Below are 15,805 nucleotides of genomic sequence, written 5' to 3'. Positions count from 1 at the left end.
AAAAATAATTGATCTAATGACAACGGAATTTCCAATATTTTTTTGTTTCGTCACGTCTTTTTCATAATATATCTTTTATAGGTACGTGATTTATTAATCGTTCGAATGGAAATAATTATTCGTATAATATTCAAACGATTCTAGCCATAAAATAAATTAAAACGATACCTGTAATGCAATCTGCGTATGACGTCAACCTCGATCTATGCTTATACAAGAAATTTTATCAATCAATGACTAGATATACAATAATCAAATATTATAAAATTTCCTGAAAACCTTTAGGTGTTAATATTAAGGTGTTAATATCTTTAATATTTGCAAGTTATTGTTTAGCGCTAATTAGTTAGAATGTAACAAGTGGTGTATCAGAATTGAGATAATTAAGCCACACGAACAATCTTATTTAGATCTTTTTAATTTTTTAATTCTCTTTTGCTCTAATACTTCGTAAAATTAATCTTCATTAGCTACTACACTTCATAGAATAACAAGAGATAATTTTTCTTATATAACGTTTCATTCATAAAATCTATCATTAAAGTATATCTTCATAAAAATATCATTCCATACTAACGGTATATTTGGTGTCATACGAGATAACAGTTACCAGTGATGACATATGTAACTTTATAAAGATATCTCGTTTTATTATATATTAAAAGAATGTACTCATTGCTGCTATATTTCAGATGAAAAAAAGGTGGCAATGATTTTACAGTAAAATCGTTCGTTTACAACTGATTCATTTACATTTCATGATAATACTGTGCATTCTGAATATGCTATGATTTGGTTTAAAATAATAAATAGTCCATTCTTGCATACTATTGCTCCAGCTTTACTTGTATTTTCGATATTGGTATAAATAGAAAGACAATTAATGTCGTTCGAGTCTATTTTCGGATCATTTATATTACGTTTAATCCATATAGTTATTATATGAGACATAGTATCGTAAAATTTGGAAGAATAAAACGTTCGTACAGGAAGTACATTTTATAAGAACTCCAACAAATCTGCGTGTGCACCTAAAATACAAACTGATAGTGATTGTTCATAAGTTTATATACATTATCTAATGTCAATCGAAGGTATCAATTCTTTTTCTCCATAAGAGTACTTCTTCATTTATATGTGTTCAAAAATACATGTGTTCAACCGTGAAGCATATGTCACCTACAACGAAAAAGAGTTTTCCTATACTTAATATTTCCTTTATATACCTATGAAAGTCTATTCTTCGCGTAGTATGAAATTATGAATAAATCTGGAATATTGTTCAATCTGAAAAGAAAAATAACTTATTGACATCATTCATTGATACGAGATTCAGAATGTTTGTTTTGTCTTGCAGAAAAAGAAGGCAGCCCTCCCTTTCTTTTAATGTGAAATAGAAAGCGAAAATTTGAAAACAGATTTTTTGGAAATTTACTTGCAAATATCGTTTTCAATATCGTGATTTTCTTCCCAATGGTACTGTACTTTCAAATTTTCCGGTATCCCTCTAAAAACAAAAAGTCGAACCTCGTTATTGTTAACGTAGGCATTACAAGGAAGAGAAGTATTAGAAAGCAGCTCCTTTTTATTATGGATTTCTTTATAATCATGTAAATAAGAAATTCCGGAAATTTTTTCCTCAAGAATTTAATTCTTGTGTTTTGATTGATAATTATTACACTGCATACTAACTTTTCTCATACTGTTCGCGTCTAACAATTTCCTAATAATAACTACTTCAAAATTACATATGTTCTTGCACGAATTCAAAAGTACGTATGATACAATTACAATTGATTCTAAAATAATAATTATTTAAAGATATTAAGATACTAATTAAACGTTTCACTGTATTTCAAAATCTGGAACAACAAATTTTTATTTATAAAAAATGAAACTGTCTTTATATATTCTTTGTCATGATGCTATTTCTTATTACCGTGTCGACATTTTTTAAAATTCATTTTGTTATCTCTACGCAATATGAAAATTCATATACTGCTTAATATTTTTTACATATTATCCATCCACCGCATGATATCTCCTGAAAAATCAAAATATTAATGTTATATTATTACAATGCTTCTTAAATTTCAATTTTTGACAAATTTGAAATCCAATATATTTTGCACAATTATTATTTATCAAAAAATTCCAAGTTAGTAACTTTCTTTTCAAATGGCAAATAACATATACTTTGACTTACCTGTAAGTTTTTGTTCCTAATCATCATTTCCTCTTATAGAACACATCATTATTGTTCTCATAATTACTACCAGTGTCATAGATATTGTAGTGGCTACAACTGAATTAATAGAAAATGATAAATAACTGTGTATAACACTAACACATAATTGTGTATAACAATGACAGATAACTTTTACTTACATATCAGTCGATAAGGGATTACTGTGATATCCTGTTGATGTTTCTTAAGGCACTTGATTAGGTGCGATACGGTATCATTCCTTATGGTATACTGTAGATAAGTATTTTAGAAAATAACAAGAATAAATCTAAATTATTCAGAGGTTCCAGTTTCGGCTTAGACATAAATACAGGACCATTTGCAAAGAAGAAAGGGTGCGTTTCTACAGCCTCGTTATAGTAACCATGAATACCAATCTCTGAATTACTGGTTACTAAACATAAATATCCTATAAAATTTAATATATTTCTTTAATTTTTAATACATACATGAGTTAGTAGTTCTAAATTATGAATCATCCTACCTGTGATATTACACTTTTCCTTATAATATCATCACTCAAGTGAACAACATTAAGATCATGTAAACCATGTCATCCTATCTTACTGCGAAGATACTTAGTTATGTTATCTAACATTATAAAAATATCATCAAATTCAAGTCCTTTTATTCACATCACATGGCCACGACGATCTGGTTCTTCGTTATATAATGTTCTAAAATTTGTCGTATATATAGGATGTACAAACCGTGATATCAAGGTATCAGTTCTTCCTTCCCAAGGGACAGTTTCATTAAAATTCTGATAGAATTAAAAATTAATTATTAATATTCTAACAATCATATATGTTAAATACGTTATAGTCAACGATATATACCTGAGCGAATGTAGGGGTGATTCCTTGATAATTATAAATGTCATCAGCCCACATCATTGTGCCACTTCTTTGTACTCCAGCCTCTAGATTAACAGCCTAAACAAACATACGAAATTTTATAGAAGCTGTACAAAATATAGTATATATGCGCAATATTGAAGCGTTCAAGGGGATATAAAGGTAATGTACATCACATACACGTGTACTCTCATGCAACAAAATACAATTAGATTTAATAGTATAAGCTCTTTTATTCATCATAATAGATTGGAAATTTAAGTGTCTTACGAGGGTGAGTAAAAAGTTACCCGCTCTGTCGGTGTAGAATTTATTTTAAGCAATTGCCAAAAAAGACATACATCATTTTTTGACATAATCACTCGATTTCTGTATACACTTTGTCCATTTACCGAAGGACCTTTGTATTTTCTCATTAAAAAATGTTTTGGGCTGAGCTGCGAACCACGAATGCATCGTCGTCTTCACCTTTTCATCAGCTTTTTCGGCATCCATCTCGCACAAACTTTTTAAAATCCAAATCTGTCGTGCACTATTGCATAAGCAGAGCCGTGGCTGATTTGCAAATGATTTGCCACATTATCCAGTGTCACTCGTCTATTCCATAGAGCATAAGTTCATGAGCACGTTCAATGTTGTCATCGTGGATGTGGACGGGCGTCCAGCTGTTTTTTCATAACACTTGTGCGATCTTCTTTGAACTTTTGTGCCCATTCAAACACACTTCGTGACAAAACACTTTCTCCATAATGTGCATTAAATCTTTGATAAATATAGGCATCAAACATAACCTCCGACCACAAGAAACGAATCACAGCATCCTGCACTGTTTTCCTGCAAATCACCATTGCAAAGCGCCATTACTCGCGCAACGGTCACAAACGAATTGACGTAACACAAAGAAACCTGCGCAGCAGCACTGAACAGATATTGACGTCATACGAAGAGTGCAGATGGATCAATACGGTCGACAGAAGTTTTAACTATCTGGAGTGCGGATAAATTTTTACTGAGAGTCGTATAGGAATCTATAATCTGTAAGTACACCTTTGGCTGAATGGAAATTTCTCTTACATATAGTCAAAAATGCAGAAACTGTGTATTGAATTGGAAAGTGATAAAAAATAAGTGAAGTTTCGAGGTTGCATGTGATTGCATGAGTACACAGGACGTTTTTAGCGAATAAAAAATAATTTTGAAAGACACGAGACTTATCTTGTATTTTATGCACTCTCTGTGTCCGAATTTCCAGAAGCTCTCTATCTTATGAAGTGTTTTAGATTAGCCGGAAAATTTTGTACGTACGTACAAGAAGTATACGATCTAAGTGGAATATTCCATTATTCTCTTGATACAACAGAAACGAAATTTACAGAACTTCTCAGAAAGTTGGTTTATTATTACCAAATTAATAGAATTAATATACGTTTATCATCTTTACATACCTAAGTCGTGGAGGTTTATCGTGCGTAAAAAATTAGTGTCGTTTCAAAGTTACATTTCGTACATTTTAAGCCTATAATTTGTAACGTACAAAACAATGTAAATTTGAGCTGTTTCTTATCTCCACAATAAGAAAATCCAACTTTACGTTTTTTACACAATGATATTTATGGAACAGTAATATCATATTATTGCATCGCTTGGAGAATGAAGTCAAGGTACGATGTGACCCTAGTGTAAACGCTGGGATACCCAGCTGTGCCGCACTTATAAGCATAAGACACAATACCTATTAAATACGAGGTTAATTCATGTTGTATCAGCAGTGGTCCGCCGCGGTCAGCCTGAAAGGATCGTTAAATTTTTAATCAAAGATACTGAAATATATCGATCGAATTGTATTGAAATTATACTTATATACAGTAATAATCTTCTATTGATTTGTGTATTGAAATACTCCAATTTATAACGTACATGTTATATGTATTTTGAGCAAAACTAAGATTAGAAGGAAATTAGATTAAATACCATAACGAGGTGTGAGAAGTGGGCAAAACTATTAAATTGTGTTTATCTATTATTTTTAATGTTTAAGACGTCGATTTGATGTTAATTCGAATCGATGTGTCTTCAGATACCGTATAGTTTGTAGTAACTCTGTAACTTAATTACCGTACAAGAATCCTCTCCACCCTGAGCATGTTCGGCGCATATTATACCATCAGTGATATCAGGTGCATTAGGAAATTTGGAATAAGCTATTTTGCATTTGGCGTTCTCAATCACTGGCATTTGTACTTCCATTAATGCATTAGGTCGTGGTCGTCCTACGAAGAAAATGAGAAAGATATTTAAGACTGGAACTGTTTAATTTTATTATAAAATTGATATCACTTACTATATCTTAACGCTCCCCATCCAGCAACAAGGGGGTTATAGCCGACGAAGTTGCTCTTTCGTACAAATGGGATATACGTACCCTGAAAAATAAAAAAATAAATGAAAATGCAGGAAAGGAATGACCAAAAGTATGAGAAAGAATTGTACACGCTTTATGACACAATATATGTGTACAGTAAGAAATTTCAGGATATGATACTTCAGCAATACTCAATAGCATATATATATATATATATTTGAGGACTTACTCGAAAATGGCACCTCCTCCACCAATCTAAGAATGGCAATATTATGATTGTGTATGTTTTCTATTCCATCCATATGTGCACAATGTGCTGCGGTCAAAACATGCCTAGCCGATATCAGGGAACCTCCGCACTTCCATAGTGGTTTGTCTGGGTTTCGGGGATTACGAAAACCTAATGCAGCGATCCATGGCCAAGCGCCTAAAATGCAATAGTCATAGTTGTGAATATACATAATTTTTTCTCACATTACGAGTAACAACGATTATTACCTATTCGATATTCGATCATACAGCAGACGATAAGTACATACGTACAAATACTCTGAAATAGAGATTTGATAAAGACAGAAATTAAATTTTTATTCCAGTGGAATACAAATTATTAAATAATTCTATATAATTTCTATTTGAACTATACTGAACTATAAAGTTCAAACGTGTAATTTCTGCCCTAACAGTTTTTGATCTCTCTCCATATTATTACTCCTATATCAATTTTTTATTTCAAGCAAAAAGATACTCTTCCTAACATGAAGTAAAAGAAAGAAATAATTCAAGTTAATAAGTAAAGTTACTACCGATAAAATCATAGCATTATTATTTAGTCTAATTGAAATGTACATTGATGTGCTGTTTAATGCCTTTAAAGTTCATGCTTTGCAGTAAATGGCTTATTATTAATTGGAAAGAAAGACATAAAACGTACCAAGTTCAGCTGGTTTACCATCGACCACCCTGGTATGAGAGACGTTGCTAAAACCACAGTATGGTGGTCGCAAAGCCTTATACTTATACACAGTTTTTATTAAAATTTCTCTCTTCTCTTTGTTTGGATCGTTCGGACAGCAAACGATCGTAACATTGCCCTGGTATCTGCACACTGATCGTCTATAAAAATCGGTGGCTGTACGGTACTGTATCTGCCATATTTCTTGCAGAGGTTTACATTTTCTGTAGTCAAGGCACCTGCCTTCTTGATTGTCCGGTGTGGTACATTCTGGATCAAACAATTTTAAAACATTTATACAGTTCAAAGATGCGTAAGAAAGCGACACCGATTACTCAACTTTCGAAGTAAAAAGCCGATCAAGTCCACCGGATTGCCCTACAGACACGTATTAATCCGTAAGAGTTAGTCATCATGTTGATAATAATTATCTAAAGAAACTTTTCACGTGAAAATATAAAATTTTAATTGATTAGATATTGTGTTAGCCATACTTAAGAAAGAAAATGAAAATGAATGAAATGAAAGAAAAGGACTACCTTCAACCTCATTTTTTAAATAAACACTTTGTCAGTTTTGCGGTAAATAAATTCTTAGGAATTCAGGACAGTTTTTAGTGAATCATTTTGTTTCGACCGTTCGCGGAGAGACGCGATCGCGAGATAGCACGTCAACGAGAGTTGTAAGTTCCCGTTACGATTAAATAATCGACGCCACGAACTGATCGATCCCCTTATTTCGATTATGATAATAAGGGTAGTTCAATGAAATTCCACAGAATTAACACAAATAAATTAATGTTTATTTCAACAACTTATTAACTAGAAAGATATAAATGGAACCAAAAAAATGTAACTGCGTTTTGGTTGATAAGTAATGCGCGACATACCACATGTGTTGACGGTTCGACTTCTCGAAAAGTTCTGAACGCCTTTCGATTTTTTTCGTTTTTTCTGGAAGGCGACCCCCACTACGTTCGGATCACGCCACATTCTTTTACTGCGAGGTAAAATACGGGCCACGAGTCGACGTTTCTGGAAGTCGCCCTGCTTAATGAACCATGCGCTTGCCACTACAATGTTTGTTTGCCGGGCAGACGCGACGATCCGTCTGCGACATTATAGTGCCGCGATCGATAGTTAAGAATATGACCTATGGTAAGCCGCATGGCGTAACATTCTCCCCCCGTTGAGAGGGTACCGATCAAACTAGCGAGGTGTGGTTGAAGTTCCCATCTTATTTCGGCTCGGTGGCTAGTTGTTCGGGTTTCTCGAGATCGGGTTGAATTGGCAGTGGGACAAGCCTTTTGACGCCCCGATCCAAAATGCTCTTTGCCGTCTGAACTGTAGCTGTCCGGATGACACCATCGGCGCCTGGATGAACCTTGATAACTCGGCCCAGAGGCCAATGCATGGAGGGAACGTTGTCCTCTCTGAGGATGACGATTGTGCCCTTTTGGATGCTGTGTCCACCCTTGCTCCATTTATTGCGGTTGGTTAGCTCGTTCAAATACTCCTTATGCCAGCGGTTCCAAAAATGTTGTTTAAGCTGTTGGATATGCTGCCATTTGGAGAGTCGGTTCGATGGAATGTCTCTGAAATCTCGATCACGTAAGCACATTAATGAATCGCCAATGAGGAAATGTCCGGGAGTGAGGGCTAGGAGATCATTTGGATCGGTGGAGATAGGAGTTAGCGGGCGGGAATTGAGGACTGCTTCTATTTCTATGATAAGAGTATTACGGTGTTAAGCTCATATGTTTCTGTTTCTCCACTCGCGCTGCGCCATAATATCCTTTGATATTTCCGATCCTCTGGTCGTACGAGGAATTGCCGATACATTTTCTCGATGTCGCCAGTGAGTACGTACTGATGAGCCCGGAATCTAATTAATATACAAAATAAATTGTGAATTGATTCGAGAATATAGGATTTCCCCATTTTCATGATTATCGTGATTTTTGTATAAATATATTTTTGAAGATACTAATAATTAGGTACTTATAAATTAGTATTATCAATTATTTTGCATTTATAATTCCGCCTCTAGTATAAGTGTTAATTGAAAACTAACTTTATGTTTCAAAAAGTACTAGCAAAGTCGTTGAGTAACAAGCCACTGATGCTAACACAAATAGCATTGTCGTAATTAAATATTTCTAAATATTCATTTTTCATTTTGAACCTGTAGAAACAATTTATTATATATACTATTAGCTAAGTAATTGCATATTTAATTAAGTCGAAATATAAAACTTAGTTATTTTAATAATTTAAAAAATAAAAAACTGACAAACATTTCAATTTAATTTATGGTTGGAACAAAAGACAGTTATTTTTCATTAATTGAAATATTGCAATGCAGAGTACTTTCGAAAATACGCCGAGAGTATTCCTGATGGTGAAACGAGCGTTGCTTCATCGAACGCAGCTAAAGAAAACAACATCTATGTAGTTGGTGGTACGATGCCTGAAATAGAGGGCGATAAATTGTACAATACCTGTACTATTTGGGGTCCCGATGGAACTTTGATAGCAAAACACCGAAAGGTAAGTAATATATTCCTTTATGGCTTTGAATTTGAAAATATTGGGGCGAAGAAAGTGACTCTATCTAGGAATAATTTAGGAATATACATATGTACATACGTATACTATAACCAATTCTATAATTTACGGTTTATAGATAACGTTATGATACGGGAAACGCCCATTTTTGTTGTAATGTGTAATATAAATTTTTCACATACTTAAAATATTACTATACTTATTTTTTCTCCTTTTTAAACATTATTAAATGATAAGATTTTTTAATAAAAGAAAGTGATAAAAACGCTGTCAGTTATTAAATAAAAAATAATTAAAGTTTAGGAGTTGGTAACTTTGATATTAAATTACAAAAGTTGCAGGAATAGAATTAGTGACCACATTTTTATGTTATTAGGTACATCTATTCGACATCGACATTCCTAATAAGATTACTTTTCGAGAGAGTGATTCACTCAGTCCTGGTAACTCCCTAACGACGTTCGATGTGAAGGGCTGCAAAATAGGTATTGGCATTTGCTGTGATATTAGATTCGAGGAAATGGCACGCATTTATCGGAACAAAGGTACAGTAACTTAATCGATCAATACTTAACTAGCAAAAAATTAAATATCTTTCTTAAATATATTGTAATATCGAAAAATAAGGATAGAAATTTTTTTTCGATTACTTACAATTTATTAATATTGAACTGAATATACAGATATAAATTGGACAGAGAACGATATTTATTTAACGGAACTAAATGCAATACTCGTATCTATATCAAATAACTTTACAGTTATTTGATCACTCTCGTCACAACGAATCTAACACACACACTCTCTCTCTCTCTCTCTCTCTCTCTCTAACGACTCTATCAATTCTCACGACTCTACTCTTCGACGACTCGAAACCTCTAACGACTCTACTCTTCGACAACTCGAAACCTCTAACGACTCTACTCTTCAACGACTCAATTAGCTCTGACTCTCGCAACACACTCGCTTTTCGACTCGCATACTCTGACCTCTCGGTCGTCCGCCCTTGAAACACGAAACCGTCCTTCTGCTCTAACGTTGTTTCTTGTTTTTTCTCATATCTCTGTAAGAACTAGGTGACTTTAGTCACATAGGCGCTCTTAAATGTAAACGAACCACAGAAGGACGACGTACACTGTTTTTCTATTTTCAACCGATCTCTAATTCAAATTTATTCTACGATATTACACTCGGCCTTTCCTGACAATCACATCTGCCCTCAGATGTGCTCATCATCGCTGCTCGCACTTACATCACTATCGTCAGCATTCCACCACTTCATGTGATCGGCTGCCGTGGAAGTTGTACGTGGCCCTTCGTGCTCCCCCTCTCGCTGCACTATGTATCGGTCATTTCGCAGGACTTTTATCACCCGATACGGTCCAAGAAACTTCGGATGCAGTTTTAGCCCGGGACCTTTCTGCATCCTCTCGATTGCCACTAGATCTCCCGTCCTGTATGCTGTCGCCTTCTTGCGTCTCCTGTTATACGCCCGCTTGTTTCGGATTTGGATCTCCTCAATCCGTCTCTTTGCGTCTGCACGCAGCTGATCTCGTTCCTCTTGAAACACTGCGGCCTGTTCGTCCTCGATTAGTTGACTGATCTGTGGGTCGTCCCGCAGCCTCATTCGTGTTCCGAACAACAACTGGAACGGGGCAGCGTTCGTACTTACATTGGGAGCTGCATTTAAATACCTCTGCGCTGTCTCCAGGTGTTTGAACCACTTGTCCGGCGTTGGTGCAGATAGCTTCGTCAGCAGTGGGATAAGCGTCCGGTTCACTCTTTCCACTTGTCCGTTCGCCCGCGGGATCCCAGTTGTAGTCCGAACGTGCTGTATGCCTTCCTCTCTGCAGTAGTCTTCGAAAGCGCCGGCCGTAAATGCTGTTCCGCGATCGGAAATGATTCTCCTCGGGTTCCCAAAATTCACAGACTGCACAGTCCTCAAGCGACTAATGACCTCGGCAGAACCCGTCGACTTGGTGGGATACAACCATACAAACTTTGTGAACGCGTCCACCACCACAAAGATATGTCGGTAACTTTTTTTTATAGAGGGTAATGGCCCAAGGTGATCGACGTGGTAGGTGTCGAGCGGTAATTCCCCCTTGTCGATGGTATTTAGTAACCCCTCCTGTTTTCCCTGCTTTCTCTCTGCAAGGATACAGTCGATGCAACTCTGCACTACCTTTTCTACTTTTTCGTGCATTCCTCTGAACCAATAATCCCTCCTTAACAACGCTTCTATTTTGGTGATGCCAAAGTGACCGCGTTCGTGAGCTCGTCGAATCACCTGAGTTTGCATTGACTTTGGCACGACCAATAACGGTGTATCCCTTATTTCTCGGTATAAAATGCCGTTCTTTACGATGTACCCGTCGGCCTCATGTTGTTCCATGTTTTCTCGGATCTGCCGCAGGTCGTCTTCTTTCAGCTGCGCGTTCCTTATTCGTGCAACAATCCCTCGCTCGTCCTCGTCTATCAGCATGACTTCAGGTAGCGGATTTCGACTCAACGCATCAACATGCATCATACCGCTCCCGGGTCTATGTTCTACCTTGTAGTCGAATTCTTCCAAAAGGATCGCCCACCTCGCAACACGTACGCACAGGTCCCTTTTCTGTAACGTTAATGCGAATGCCTGACAATCTGTAACAATTTTGAATGGGATACCGAGCAGGTAAACGCGGAACTTCTTTAGCGCTTTCACGATGGCCAGAACTTCAAGCTCGTAGCTGGTGTATTTCTCCTCAGCCGGCGAAGTCTTTCCACTCGAATAATACACAGGGTGAAAAGCGTCGTCATCACTGTCGCGTTGCAACAAAATTGCTCCGTATCCCATGCTACACGCATCTGTATGTAGCTGAGTTTCCGCCCCCACGCAGTATAGCTTCAACACCGGTTTCTCGCTCAGCGCTGCCTTCAGTCCTACAAACGCTTCTCGCTCGCGCAACTCGAACCTAAATGGGACATCTTTTTTCAACAGATCTGACAATGGTCTCGCAATGATAGAATATTGGGGCACAAACTTTCTAAAATATCCCGTTAAACCAAGGAAACTCTGAACATCTCTAGCGGACCGAGGCTCCGGAAAATTAGCGACGGCCCTGGTTTTGCATTCCGATGGCTGAACGCTACCGCCTTCGACAATATGGCCCAGATACTCTATCCTCGTTTGTAGGAATCGACACTTATTCCAGTTTATGAGTAGTCCGTGTTCGCTAGCGACATGCAATACCGACCTTAATTTTTCGATTCCACTCGAAAAGTCAGTCGATGGCACAATCAGATCGTCCATGTACGTTAGAACAACCCCCGTCGCGATCAACTCTTTAAAAACTGCATTTATAAATTTTTGAAAGACGGCTGGCGAGTTACACAATCCAAACGGCATCTTAAGGAATTCGTACTGGCCCGTGGGGACTACGAATGCCGTATACTTTCTACTACTTTCCCCAACAGAAACATGAAAGAATCCGTTCTTGAGATCCAGAGTACTAAATACCCTCGAGCCCTGCAACGAATCTAATTGGTCTTCGATCAAGGACAGCGGGTATCTGTCCTTCACTACTTTTTGATTTAACCGTCTGTAATCGACACAGATTCTAGTCGAGCCATCCTTTTTTTTGACTAGGACGATCGGACTGGCATAATCGGAATGTGACTGGCGTATTATACCGTCTTCCAGCCACATTTCGATCTGTTTATCGACTTCGACCTTGTCTTGTGGAGATAGTCTTCGCGGCTTTTCGTAAACTGGAATATCATCCTGTAATATCACATTCATTTCGATTCCTACTTCGCGTGTTTTCAGTGGCCTATAATCTCGGACCAGATTTTCCACTGCCTGCCTATGTTGCATGTCCTTCACGTGTGACAAATCTATCTCATTCGCCTGTGTCTACATCTATCTTGAGGACTTCCGGACACTCATCGGGATGTTCGTCCTTTATTCTACTAATAAAAGATTCTCCCCCTTTTATACTTATTTCAACAGTGTCCAAAAAGTCTGCGCCAATAATAAGCGAATGTTGCATCACTGTGTCTGGAACTACGTGTATGGTTATACAGTACGACTCATTGTCTATAATAATGTTCGTCGAAAATTTCCCGAGCGTAAAATTCCTTCCGGAACCGACACCGCGAAATCCAACGATTTCCCGACTTAATCTGGGCGCTCCGATTTTCACATGCTGATCTGCTCGCATTAGAGTCAGCTCACTACCGGTGTCTATCAACGCGCTCAATTCGAAATTTTCCATCTTAACATCCTTACCACGCCTTGTTTGTAACGACCGAAACACGCTATAAACTTTTTTTGAGTGCTCACCCAAATTGTCGCAACTTGATGCGATGTGTCCGTACTCCCTACATTTGAAACATTTAGGTCCTCTCGACTTGCTCGGACACTCCGCACACACGTGCTCCGCATCACCGCAATTGTAGCATCGCGCCTTCCTCGCATCTCCAGATCGACTGGGTTCCTTGTTCCTCTCGGTTTCGGACCACTTCGCCACCGGCTTTACCCTGCTACACTTCGGCTCCTCAAACTTCGTCCTCATCTCCACATCCCTTTTTATCGCTTCGTAGCGCCTGAAACGCTCTTTTAATTGCTCGATATTCCTGGCTCCGTATAGCACAGTCTTGTTCGCGACCTCGTCGGGAATGCCTTGAATAATGTAGTCTATCAAGGATTGCGTATCAACCCTTCCTTGTTTTGCAATCCCGCACATGTGATACATATATTGTTGCAGACTCTCATCTGCTTTCTTCTTTCTATGGGATAACTCGCCATGTATCTGTTGGTCGCTTACTACATTTTCAAACTCATTCCTCAACGCCTTTTTTAGCTTTGCCCAGAACTTCGCGCACCGCTCTTGTCGTACGAAGGCCTGAGCGGAGCCTGCGAGTAATTTCTTAGCATAGGCCACCATGTGGGTGTCTGACCAACCCCACACTTCTGCCATTTCCTCGAAGTCTTCCACCCACTGATTTACACTCAGCAGGTCATCCCCGCTGAATTTCTCTAATGAGTCTTCCACGTCTTTAAGACTCAACATCGAACCGACGCATACCTTCTGCTGACACTCATCGCGGTCCTGATACACCGCTCGCGTGCCTCTCCTGTATTCTCGCGCGCCTTGTTTATCGTCCTCGCCTTCACTTTCGTCGGAGCTCTCTTCTTCCGACGATACATCGTCTCCTTCTAGGGCCGCCTGTAGCCGCGCGCGTAGTTCGGATTTTCTTCCCGTTACCTTCAACCCCAAGCTAACGAGACGCGCTCTCAGCTCTTTCGTCCTCAGCTTCTCGAGGTCTTCCTCTCCCTCTTGACTGCGTTCGGCTCGACTGCTTGCTTCTTAGATCTCGCTGGTTTGTTGGTTCTTCGCCACGCTTCGAATCCTTAGGAGTAGATCGACCAGGTTTGCACGCTCTGTTCAACCTGGCAACCAGCACTGATCTCGCACCGGATATAGGCAGATTCATCTGTGCGAGCTTACTCCTCAGCTCCTCCAGCGTCAAATCCTCTTCACCCGACAATCGTTCGTCTTCAACGTTTGCCATTTTATTCTATTCTTTTCTACTCCCGCACAAATAGCTCCGTTAAATCGTATCGTTTCTCTGTCTTATTCAATCCCGGACGAGCCCCCACTTGTAATATCGGAATATATTAATAATGGATTGAAAATGCAGATATTAGTTAGACAGAGAAACGATGTGTGATTAACAGGAAAACTAAATGCAACGCTCGTATTTACAATAAATAACTTGACAACTATTTGGTAACTCTCTCTCTCTCTCTCTCTCTCTCTCTCTCACTAGCAACTCTAACACTCGACAACACTCGCAACTCAATTCTAAAGACTCTATGCTTCGACGTCTCGATCAACTCTGATTCTCGCAACACGCACACTTTTCGATTCGCCTTGGATAGCGAAACCGTCCTTCTTCTAACGCGTTTTTAAAACGCGATGGCGCTATCACTTTCTAAAAGCGTCGTCTTTACATTTCCGATGGCCACGGGCACATCCGACTGCCAGATATACAATGTGTTATAAGAGTATCATTACCATACTTTTCATGAAAAGAGCAATTTTTCTTGATAACTATACTCTGTAACATAGATTGAAGTCGCTGATTTGATCCCTCTGATATCGTTGTCTTATGAGAGTCTCGCCTGGTCTTGATTGGTTCTGTTGACTCTTATCGTTGTGAAAAATCGATTCGTTGTGTACCTTTTTTGTATAGAGAATTATTTTGTGGTAGAATATAATGTTGTAATATTTGTGGTCTTTACTTTACTAATTTTGTCACTGAGCCGCTCTTTGGTTCGTTGAGCGATTCATATTCCGCATATATTCCGTACTTGCTTCGCTTGGTACTTTTATAATTTTCGCAGTTACAATAAAAAATTTAATTCTTAACAGATTAAAGATTTAACCTCTTGCTTTATAGTGTACAATAATTTTTTTTTTGTATAGGTTATGTGATCCATAGTTTGAGTAAGTAGTACATATATATATTTACGTGACAAGCTTTCATTTCAATCTATATTTAAGATTAATATTTTATCAGTTTCTGTTCGTAACAACATCGAAGTAGTCAATAAGTTTGAAGAGTATAATTAAGGAAGTTATGAAGCAAGAGGTTAAGAACAAATTCTGAAAGAGGTTATGTACAACTCAGTAGTACTGCTTTACATTACTTTGCGAATTACTTTTCAAGCATAAAAATAGTTTAACAGCCACTTATAGTTACTTCCTTACCATTACATTCATTAAATTCGTTTGATTTTGTAAACAAAATAACCACGCTGACCAG

At 37.8% G+C, this 15,805-nt stretch overlaps 1 protein-coding gene across 21 annotated transcripts; it reads right to left on the bottom strand.

Moving 5' to 3' along the window:
- Window positions 1-400: 400 nt before the first annotated feature.
- Window positions 401-8,380, bottom strand: LOC126875508 (venom serine protease Bi-VSP-like). 21 transcript variants are annotated; one of them, XR_007693489.1, is made up of 14 exons: window positions 7,312-8,371; window positions 6,642-6,692; window positions 6,402-6,583; window positions 5,966-6,220; window positions 5,697-5,894; window positions 5,447-5,528; window positions 5,221-5,375; window positions 4,551-4,892; window positions 3,396-4,140; window positions 3,088-3,183; window positions 2,733-3,011; window positions 2,389-2,657; window positions 2,207-2,305; window positions 1,862-2,044 (listed from the first exon to the last, which is right to left on the bottom strand). XR_007693489.1 is itself a non-coding variant. In XM_050638487.1 (6 exons), the coding sequence occupies exons 1-4, from the start codon at window positions 7,412-7,414 to the stop codon at window positions 5,482-5,484; spliced, it is 639 nt and encodes a 212-aa protein (XP_050494444.1). In that variant the 5' UTR covers window positions 7,415-8,380; the 3' UTR covers window positions 4,151-4,892; window positions 5,221-5,375; window positions 5,447-5,481. The 21 variants fall into 21 exon arrangements, 1 of the variants encoding a protein (XP_050494444.1); XR_007693480.1 differs by lacking the exon at window positions 7,312-8,371 and adding an exon at window positions 401-1,287 and having other exon boundaries at window positions 1,940-2,044; window positions 6,402-6,833; XR_007693479.1 differs by lacking the exon at window positions 7,312-8,371 and having other exon boundaries at window positions 1,566-1,862; window positions 1,940-2,044; window positions 6,402-6,833.
- Window positions 8,381-15,805: the final 7,425 nt, after the last annotated feature.

The sequence above is a fragment of the Bombus huntii genome, chromosome 18 (assembly GCF_024542735.1).
Source record: "Bombus huntii isolate Logan2020A chromosome 18, iyBomHunt1.1, whole genome shotgun sequence".
Taxonomy (NCBI): Eukaryota; Metazoa; Arthropoda; class Insecta; order Hymenoptera; family Apidae; genus Bombus; species Bombus huntii.
Note: the sequence above shows the minus strand (reverse complement) of the source record. Positions and strands in the feature narration are given on the sequence as shown.